This window comes from Marmota flaviventris, chromosome 16 (assembly GCF_047511675.1).
Source record: "Marmota flaviventris isolate mMarFla1 chromosome 16, mMarFla1.hap1, whole genome shotgun sequence".
NCBI classification, from domain to species: domain Eukaryota; kingdom Metazoa; phylum Chordata; class Mammalia; order Rodentia; family Sciuridae; genus Marmota; species Marmota flaviventris.
Window position 1 is genome coordinate 60,368,589 of NC_092513.1, and position 10,459 is coordinate 60,379,047.

At 51.4% G+C, this 10,459-nt stretch overlaps 1 protein-coding gene across 1 annotated transcript; it reads left to right on the forward strand.

Annotated features, from left to right (window-relative positions):
• The first annotated feature begins 1,025 nt into the window (after positions 1 to 1,025).
• LOC114081545 (NUT family member 2F-like) lies at positions 1,026 to 10,093 on the forward strand. Its single transcript, XM_071602605.1, has 7 exons — positions 1,026 to 1,065; positions 4,442 to 5,045; positions 6,173 to 6,301; positions 7,323 to 7,462; positions 7,991 to 8,316; positions 8,622 to 8,738; positions 9,410 to 10,093. Exons 1-7 carry the CDS (start codon positions 1,026 to 1,028, stop codon positions 10,091 to 10,093), a joined length of 2,040 nt encoding a protein of 679 aa, XP_071458706.1.
• The last annotated feature ends 366 nt before the right edge of the window (positions 10,094 to 10,459 follow it).

Below are 10,459 nucleotides of genomic sequence, written 5' to 3' on the forward strand. Positions count from 1 at the left end.
ATCCACAGGGGCCCCCAACAGCCCACCAACGCCTACGTGAGACCATATCATCAATTTCACTGCCGCAATACACAAGCACCACAAATTAATAAGACAACATGACTCTCTTTATTGCACACGACTTGTGGTCACAGGGTTCTCCCATCATCATTTAGGTGCTCTGTCCAGACGCGCCCACCAACAGCCCACCTACGATGGCCCGTCAATCACGGGGTGACTACAGCAGACTCAGCACACTTGGCTCAGTGTGTTCCCTTCTGCAAAGTTGCTAAGGACAGGGAAATGAGCGTCCTTCAGCTAACAACCCGGATGCCAGCTGACAGTGTCCCCAACATTCAAAGGTTTCAGGCGGAACAAGAAGATGACAGTCACCACTTTGTCAGACACCTACAGGAGCCTCAGACCTGCTGACCAGGACCGCGCTTCTCAGGCACCAAACAGGTGCCCTGGAGCCGGGTTTCGCACAGGCTGCAAGGGACATGGATGGAGGATGCTTCGACGTGGGCGCCGCACTGGCCATCTCGGCCCTCACTGCCAGGCCTGCTGCGGGCGGCCTGCATCCCTGGGGAGGCAAGGCCGGGCCTGGGCTGTCTGGCAAGTCGCAGGGGCCAGAGGAACGGGCAGGGACATGGTGGGGACGGAAGAGGTTCGCGGGTCCAGTACCTAGAGGCCTATGGGACTGAGTCTGGACGCCGCCATGGGAGCCCAGCTGGCCGTTGGGAACCCACCTTCTGTGCTCGCGCCCGTGCCTTTCCCCGCATGAGCCCCAATGGACGCTGGAGCCGTTGGATGGCAGCCTGTGAGCGCGCCCTTCCATCCAAGCATGTGCTCAGGCGCGAGGGATGCAGGAGGAACACCGGTGGCCCTGCAGGAGGAAGAAATGGGTCGGGAAGCCTGCAAGGTGTCTCGGGCAAGAAGGCTCCCCATAAAGAGAGGCTTACGGGACTAAGTCTGGAGGCCTCCATGGGAGCCCAGCTGGCCGTTGGGAACCTGCCGTCTGTGCTCGCGCCTGTGCCTTTCCCCGCATGAGCTCCAATGGACGCTGGAGCCGTTGGATGGCAGCCTGTGAGCGCGCCCTTCCATCCAAGCATGTGCTCAGGCGCGAGGGATCCAGGAGGGACACCGGTGGCCCTGCAGGAGGAAGAAATGGGTCGGGAAGCCTGCAAGAGGTCTCCGGCAAGAAGGCTCCCCATAAAGAGCCTCTGGGCTGGTCCTTCTTTCAGTGGGAGCACCTGAAATGACAAAGTGATTTTCGCAGTTGCAAACTGGTCATGCCTACAGTAGAGACCACCCTGCTGCAGTCCTTGGAAGCTAAGGAAGCTCTCTACCCTGTGCTCCTTCCCATGGCCAGTTTGCACAAATTGAATTTGACTAGTGTTATTATATGAGCACCTGTGGTCTAGCAGTTGGAAGCAGTGCAAACTGATTGCATGGGGCAAGGGCTTAAGCTCAGTGGCAAAGCACTGACCAAGAGTATACAAGGCCCTGAATTTGACCTTGGTTTAGCAAATAAAATTTGGTCTCCAGCATTCATTACAGTGTATGATTATTTTTTAAAAAATTAAAAAACCTGTGGAATGAGAACATAGTTTTCTGCACTGCATATTTTATATCACTGCTTCAAAAGAAATAACAAAGGAAGAAAGAATGAAAGAAGATTCTTTTTAGTGCCTGAATATCATGGTTTGCCCCCCTCCTGCCATTTATTGAAAAGACTTATAATAAGGTGTTAATATTTCATGAACACCAAACTGTGTGTTTTGCAAGCCAGGGATGGGATAAAAAAAAATCATCACCAACAAAAACAACAAGAAAAAAGCACTTCATACATAAAACACAATCCATACCCCACAGTTTTTTAGAGTATTGACTGTTTATACCGGTGATTTTGTGGCTCATGAGAGCCATGGTTCACTGGTCCTGCCCATCATTGGAAGCAAAGACAATTTGGTTGTTGAAAGAGAGGGCCACCTGTCACACCCCTCTCCTGTAGATTTTAGAAACTACTTCAAAATGACCAGGAGGCACACACCACTTGTGTCACCCCTGAATTGCCTGAAGGGAACTCAAAGTTCTTCTATACCTATTAGAGCTCTTCCTGGAATTTCTGCCCAGCCCCCCCTCCACCCAGGCCAGCTCTCCTTGGCCCCTCCCCCCCTGCAGAATGTCTGGATTCAACATTCCACTGTGGTTTACATTTAAACTTTGGCCAGCTTGGCACAGTTGGACCCTGAGCATCTGTTACAGACAGGTCACTCTCTGGGTCCTGTACTGACGTTTCCCACTGTGGAGACTGTGAGACACTGTGTCAGGTGTCCTGCCTGACCTTCAGAAGGAGGTGAGCCTGGACAGTCAGGGGTCTGTTATCTGAGGGCAGTCACCCCAAAAACCCTTGGGAGTAAGAATGGAGCACTTACCCTGTGGTCAACTGATTGAACAGAAGTAAGGGAAGGAAAGAGCCTTAGACAATACACTTGACATGGCCCAGGAAGCCCCGGGAAGACTGATACTGCTCATGGGGAGGAGGGCTCCTAAGACCCAGGTCCAAACTAATCCGGGGAAGTACACTGGGTCAGCAGAAAGGACAGAGGCCACGGGATTGATTCCTTGTAGAATGGACACAGGTCACTGCATGGTTTTTTAGGCAGTCACAGATGGTGTCACAGTGAGGGCTCCCTGGAGTCAAGATGCTGAGCCCTGTGTCCATTCTTCAGACACATGGAAGCTGCCTGGGATATCATTTGGAGGGGACTGACTGAGAGTCTCAGATCATAAGTGGGCAGGGGTAAGAAGTGTTCTTAGCTAGAAAACTGCCCAATGGGGAACTCAAGGACCACAGATGCAGTGTGATAGTCTCTGTGGGTGAGGCTGCAGGGCACTCCAACTGCCATAGCCCAGGGTCCCTCACAAACTTCCTGCCCAGGAAAACTTCTCCTTCCATTCAGACAGCAGGTGTCATTGATTCCAGAAGGGCAGGGAACCCAGGAAACCTTAGCCAACATAGATTTGGGCCTCTGGGGGATCTTCTGAATCGTTATCACTTTCACACTCTCTGTGTGTAGCCTCAGCTCATTGTTTTCAAGTCAACACAGAAGACTTTTGCTTATCTTCATGGTTTGGTTGGTACTCCATGATAAGGGAGCACATGTGGGGTGTTCTTCATTTTCCAGGATCAGGTTTGAAGATGACTGGGTTCTTTTGAAGACAGGAAGGAGAATAGCACACAGTTAGGAAGGGGCTCTACTCATATTGTCATTGGAACTTAGGCAGCTGTCCTGATTAATACATGCAAGTTTTGAAGTGTGGTACACCTCCCATTCTTTGACCTCATTCTGCATAATGTCCTGGTGAACAGGAATGTGCTCCCAACAACCTTGCTACAGGTAGCAGCTGGTGCAGGCCTGAGTCTCTGTGACACTTTCCTTCCCATTATTAGGAGTGCAAAGGAAAAGGACATCAGAATGGCTCTAATTCCCAGGCCCAATAAAAAAATGACCAGTGTCTGTGAAAACCTCTGGAAAACCCCAATCCTCACCATCCCATCAACTTCATAAACCTCAGTAACCTTTGCTAGTCAGCCCAGGAGAGGATCTCCGGGACTCAGTGTCTATCACATAGACCTCTTCCCTGGGAAAGGAGCTCCCTGCATTATGGCAGGAACCAGTGAGCACTAGGATCACAGATGGCCAGGATCTGTCCCCCATTAGTGTTAGGTGTGGGAAGTGCTGGGAGAAGCACCCACATGCTGGGCAGGATGTGCTCCTGGGTGAACTACAGAATTCCTCAGCCTCTAGCTAGGCAGAGATCTAAATCGGGTGTTTCTTGTTTGTGTGTGGATGCCTAGGAAAAAAGTGGAGGGTTATACAAGGAGTATTAGCAAAAGGAAGGCTGAGGAGGTGATGGGGGAGTAATTTTTAGAACCTGTCACCTTCACAAGTGACCCTAAAGTCCCTGCATCTGCCCTGGAGAAGATCCCTTTCCTGTTGGTGAGAATGAGGAGGGGCATGGTGCCACTGAATAGAGTCAAATTGATCCATTTCTAGGGAGTCACCTAGGAGGCCAATGGAGTGTCTCTGCAAAGGATGCACAAGGGGCCTCTCAGAATCAGGGAAAGCTGAGGTGTCACAGTCAACTGGGAATCCTGGTGTACTGAAAATGAGATTTCTCTGGGTAGAACTATGACTAAAGGAACGCAGCATGAAATTCACTCAGGGACATTTGCAAACTGCACAATTTCCCTGTCCAAGGGCCCTGAGCTGTGAGCATTTGTTCTCAGATTTCCACTGAGTAAGAAACTGGGGGTCCTCAATCCTGCTGTCATTTTCCCTCCTCCATTCTCCGCTTTGCTTTGCCTCCACAGCATCTACATCACAGAGACCAGGCATGAATTTCAATCCTGGTGACCACATGTCTGCATTCAGGGGCCTACCCTTTCTTCCAGCTGCCCCTGTGCCAACACACCAGCCATTCTGGGAGTTGCCCCTGGCACCAAGGGTGACTGCACCTATCTCCCAGGGTAACCCTCTAGTGCTGTCCACTTACCCTGGACAATCATATGTGCCAGGGCTGTCCACCTTTGGAAAACATGGGCCACAACTGAGGCCAGTGGGGCCTCCTCATATTCAGAACATTACCCACACTCAGGCACCCCTCAACTGGAGGGCCCCAGGGGCCTTCTGTGGGGGTGTGGAGCATCCTGCTCCATTCCTCACAGCACCTTCTGCCCTGAGGACCACTGTACCTGCCTCAGACAGTGGAGGGATTCAAAACTATGGGATCCACTGGCACCTGGGCCTTCGCCCTCCAGCACCACGACCATTTGCCCAGATGGCCCCCATCATGTTCCCTATGAATGCGCGCCAATGGCCAGGTACAGTGTATGGGGAGGGCGCACTACCCACCTTCCCAGCTGCAGTGCCACTAGATGACTCCAGCAGACCACCCAGCGTGTATGAAAACTTCCGGCGCTGGCAGCGCTTCAAGACCCTGGTCCGCAGGCACCTTCCTCAGACTCCTGATGTGGAAGCACTTTCCTGCTTCCTCATGTGAGTGTTCTCTTCAGGCTCCCCCTTGAGCTCTGTCAGGAGGAAAAGCATGGGTTGGAAAGAGGAGGCTGGGATGTAGGGGATCTGGAAGGAAGGTCCTGAGGGTGAGGGGACAAGCTGAGACCCTTACATTCCCAGATGTACTCCCCTCACACCAGGGAATAAAATGTGCCTTATGTCAGGTGCCCATCACAGGCCTGTGAGTGCAGGCGATCTTTGTTTCCAATGATCATCACCATCACACGGAGGACTCAAGGTCAGAGGAGGTTCCTGGGGGTAATGTGGGCCAGGAATCGAAGTTGGCTGTCTGACTCCATGCCTCCCCCAGTCATTTCACCTTCCACCATAGACCTGATTGTTCTCAGCACAAGGGACGTCCCAACCACAAGTGGGTTTAGTGGTGCTGGCCCCAACACAGAAATCTATGGCTACCCATACACATTGTCATGAACTCCTGATCAGGACCCTCTGGTGATGTCACACTCGAGGGGAAGCTGTCTTTGGATACTGCATGGGCATGTTCAACTTTGCCCCAGTTTGTAACTGCTCCCAGGCCATTCTGTGCACTGTCTTCAGTCAGCCTGGGACACCATACATGACGCTATGGAAAATTTGTGAAAAAACAAAAAGGCATTCCTTTCTCACAGTTCTTTAGTCAGGATTCCCAGGTAAAGGGTAACTGACCTAAAATCCCATGATTGCTCTCTCTTCTCCTTGCTTGAAAAGACAGCTGGCTCACCTGTGTCCTCACAGTGTCTCCTCCTTCTCCCAGAAGAACACTAATGCCCTCATGAAGCGCCACCCTCAGGATCTCATCTAACCTTCTAAGCACTAAATGCAGTCTCCAGATACCATTCCATTGGGGGTTAGGGCTTCAACAGGTGAATGTTGGGGGATAAAAACATTCATCACATAGTACACCTCAATGATATTTGAGGAATCCAATCACAATCATGCTGGTCAATGCAGCCCTTGGTGTTAAAGTTTTGTATAAGTATCCTGGAGTCCCAATGTCAATACTTTGAGTTGAACATCATGGGGCAAATATAACAAAGGTAGGAAATTATGTTGTTGGTCTACTGATAACGGAGGGTGACCTTGTGGACACTGATCCTGATGAATTCCAGCCCAGTGCTTCGGTCTCTGTCCCGACGAGAGCCCACCATGACCATGGAAGAGGGCCTGAGGAAGGGTTTGCAGGAATGGCAGCGCACCAGCAACTTTGATCGGATGGTCTTCTATGAGACTGCAGAAAAGTGAGCCAGTTTTCAAGGCCCAGAGCCTACTGATGGGGGATCATGGTTTGCACAGCAAGGTCTGGTACAGCCTGTCACCTACCTATGTTTTGGCTCCGAGGCATCTAGCTCTCCAAATAGCGGCTCCTTCTAGCTTGAGGCCTGGGCATTCTCTCGGCAACAATCCCAGAAACTCCAGGCTTCATACTCTTGATTCCAACTCTGCCTTGAGGTTCAGGGTCAGGATGGGGAGGAGGTACCAGCCCAGCCAGAGGGTCTGCTGCTGCTTTGCTGGCTCTGCAGAGGGGAAAAGTTGCATTAGATTCACTCGGGCCACCTGCCTGGGAACTGGTACATCCATTATAACTCATCAAAGTGGCCACTACTTCAAGCTGATGTTGCAGAAGAGGGTGGTGGTGGGGAATGCATTGTCAGGGCCAGCCACCACCTCAGGTGCCCTCAGGACATGTCTCTGGTCCTTACTGCCTTTGCTCTATGTAATCCCAGCCTTTCTAACAAGGGAAGGGAAGAACCCACCCTCATTGGAAGCAACCCCATGTTCTCAGCTTAGCTTCCACTTCCACATGACCCTGCCTGTAACTTGGTCTCCCAGGCGATCCTTTCAGGGCCCAAGGTCCCAGCCTCAGTACCCCTGAATTGGGTCAGGACCTCTGGTGTTCCCTGATATAAATCACATCCCTGACCAGTTTCTACAACTAAACTGATCATGTGCTTCCTGGCAGAAACAGGAGAGAGCCAGAACAAGGATCGGCTAGGGGCCCTGCCTGGGTCCCTCAGATCTGATTCCCTTAAGGTGCTAGTTGATGTAGTGTTTCCCGAGAACTGTAGTTCTTCCTCTGTAGCAGCTCCCTCCTGTCACTGGCCAGACCTACTCCAGGACGCAACTCCACATTCCTGCCACTAGCTCCTGACTGGTAGCTTAGAATACTCCATAGCCTAGAATCCCACACCAGCACCTGCCTGGTATGGCTAATCTGATTCTCAGCTCAGCCTGTGCCTGCCTTACCCAAATCCCATCAAGGTTCATGGAGTTTGAGGCTGCAGAGGAGATGGAGGATCCAAGGATGCAGTTGTCAGGGGTCTTCCAGTGCCGACCTCCTCCTGCAACTCCGAGGCTGGAAATCCGAAGGCCTCCAGTCCCTGAGGCTGTCCAACAGCCAGGTAGGGTACCCACATTCACACAGTAGTCCATGATAGTGTCCAAACAGTGAAAAAGGCCAAGGCAAGTTGTTGTCCCAAATAAGAACTTTCCCTTCAGTATTGGAGATTCACTCTTACAAGAAAAAAAAAGCCCCTAACACCTGAGGTCCCTGCCACCCAGCTATGAACTGTGTATTGACTGGGCCAAGTACAGATCTCATTTCTCTCCTTGTCTATCCAAAGAAACAACACAAGATCTGCCTGGGACTTGGGTCCTGGTAGGGTAGAGTGCATGCAATACCAGTCACTACAAATGTCCTCCCACTTGACTCTCCTAGATGTTGCATCTGGTGCACTATTATATCCCTCGGTTCCTGGGTCAGGTTGTCCTCATTCATGGCATACCAGGTTAGGTCCCCTGAACCCTGCCTACTCCCAAGTGTTTGGGATGAACATGGAATCCTCATTCACACACCACTCTGGTCCTCCCTGTCCTAGTGTGCACCTCCAGAAAGACCAACCCTAAGGTATGGTCTGCCCACTCATTAGCAGCCAAACCCAAGGCACCAGAGACCAAGGTGCCTGAGACCAAGGCACGCAAGACCAAGGCACGCAAGAACAAGGTGGCCAAGACCAAAGGGCCTGAGAACAAGGCGCCTGAGGAGATCCCACCTGAAGCCATCCAAGAGTACATGGACATCATGGATGAGCTATTCGGGCCTACGAACTTTGCCACGTGGGAGCCCTCCTACTTGTCTACAGAAGAGCTTGCTGCAAACTTGGGAGAGGAAGGACTAGAGCAACAGCCAATACAGGATGATTTATACCCAGATCCAAGTCTCCTGAGCTATGTTGATGAGAACTTTGTCACCAAGGTGAGCTGGGCCTACAATCTTGGTGTATACAAGGTTTAGGCACTCATGGAATTGAGTTTCCTGGCTTAGAATCTCAGATTTTTTTTTTGTGTGTGTGTGTGTGTGTGTGTGAGAGAGAAAGAGAGAGAGAATGTGCATGCACACGTGTGCACTCATACATGGGTGTAGCTGGTAGTTGGGATATAACAACCCCATGGTGCAGATGAGCATGGGATTATTATTGCTTCCTCTTTCTCCTAGAAGTCCTCCTGACTTGGGGCCATTTCCTCCCAAGGTCACTCACACTCTCTTCCTTCTCATCCCAGGCAGAGAATATGATTCATCCTCACTTCCTGGAAGAAATGCTTTCCTCCAAACCATATATAAGTATCTTGGCCCTAACAAAAGAACTGGAGCAGCAGGAAAGACTCACCACTGACCAGGTAGAAAGCAGAAGGAAGGTCTCCCAGTAGACCAGGGGTAGGTGGTACAGAAGAGAGGCAGGGACACCTGATAAAGAAGTGCAGGGATACCAGGAACAACAGGGGTTGGGAAGAAACAAAAGTAGACAAGGAGAAAGGGGCACCAGGTAGAACAAAGGAGGTAGAGACACGAGGTTTACCAGGGTTTCAGAACAGACACCAAGGCACAGAGCAATACATGGCAGACTAGGAGACAAAGGGACACAAGTATACAGGAAACGGAGTTACCACAGGTGGAGAGGGGAGCAAGGGATAGCAGTAGATGAGGAAGGCACAGGACCTTACTCATGTGGCCCACAGGATGTTATCATTATCCTGTCTGTGGTGGCTCCCTGAGTCTGTTCCAGGACACAGAACGTAGGATGGAAAAAAAAAAGGAAGGAGACATGATAGCCATGGAAGGGTTCAGGATATCAAGCAGAAAGGGAGCCCAGGAGTGTGGCCAGCAGACACTCAGTGTGTTTTTATGAGACCAAGATGAGTAACAGATCCACTTTCCACTGAAATATGATTGTCCTGATCCCTGTGGCCCATTTCACGCATGAAGAAGGGTTGGCCAGTGCCCATATCCTCCTTCAGCTTGTGAAGAAGCACCTTTGCAGGTGCCTCAAGGTCATGATATGTCCCAACAGGACACAAGAGCTTCCGAGGCAGCTGCAAAACAAGGTGCAGAGAAGCGGAAACATCACACTGATCAAGGGGCCAGCATGGAGGACTGGTCCACAGAGGTGGCTTCCCAGGTCGTGAAGAGGAGCAGGACCACCGAGCCAGAGTTGCTGGGTTCAAAGGACACTGCTATCCTCCAAGGCTGTCACGGGTCTTCCTCATTGGGGACCATCCACTCCAACCATCCTTCCCAGAACCGCAGATCCTCTTCTTTAAACCTGGGGAACAAAAGTGTTGTGGGTCCCAGAGAAGCCACTTGTTCTGGGCGGCCACATAAGACAGCCAATGGCTGCAGTGTGGACGATGACCTCCAAAGCCTGGATTTCCTCCTCATCTCCCAGCACCGCCTGCTGCCCTGGGAACTGTCCCAGAGCCAGGCCCCTCCAATAGAAACCCTGTGCTCAGGAGATCAAGCAATCCAGGCCCCACCTCCCCAGAGAGGACTCCTCAGCTCCCACCCTCCTCCAGGTGCCATGTCCATGAAGAGTGCTCTCACTGGACGCACATGCTTCATGAAAAACACGCCCTGCACTGGGCCTCCCCTCCAGGTCACTAGAGGGCAACATGTGGATCTGGAGCTGGCTCAAACCTCACAGCCTCAGAAGAGGAAGTGCACATCATCAGGCAACCTAAAGAAGAAGAGGCCCTGAGGACAGTCATGTTGACCGGTGGCCTCTGGGGTGGCTGCCCCTGAGGCAAGATCTCACCTTGCTTCATTCTGTGTTGGAAGGTCCAAAGGTTCTTCATCACATAGGACAGTTCCTGTGGGTTCTCAGAAAAATGTAGGGAGTGGGAGGGTATAGTAAATGTAGAAAGAGGGTAGGGGGAGGTACTGAGAGGGGAGGGTCCCAATGTTCAATCCTGGGTGGGAAGCTGTACCTTGTTTGACTGTCACTGGGAATAAAGGCAGTTTGGTAGGAAAAAAAAATCTCCAGCTTCTGCCTTCTGCCATGTTTTCTGTGCACCTCCATGCAGTGAGAACTGAGAGGTGATAACTGGGGTTGCCAGGACCCAGG

Excerpts from the sequence above, each read along its gene's own strand:
- LOC114081545 (XM_071602605.1), top strand. The coding sequence starts at position 1,026 with ATGAGCTCCAATGGACGCTGGAGCCGTTGGATGGCAGCCT. Across the intron at positions 5,046-6,172 it reads GCACTTTCCTGCTTCCTCAT|CCCAGTGCTTCGGTCTCTGT; the intron begins GTGAGTGTTCTC and ends GATGAATTCCAG. Across the intron at positions 6,302-7,322 it reads TTCTATGAGACTGCAGAAAA|GTTCATGGAGTTTGAGGCTG; the intron begins GTGAGCCAGTTT and ends AATCCCATCAAG.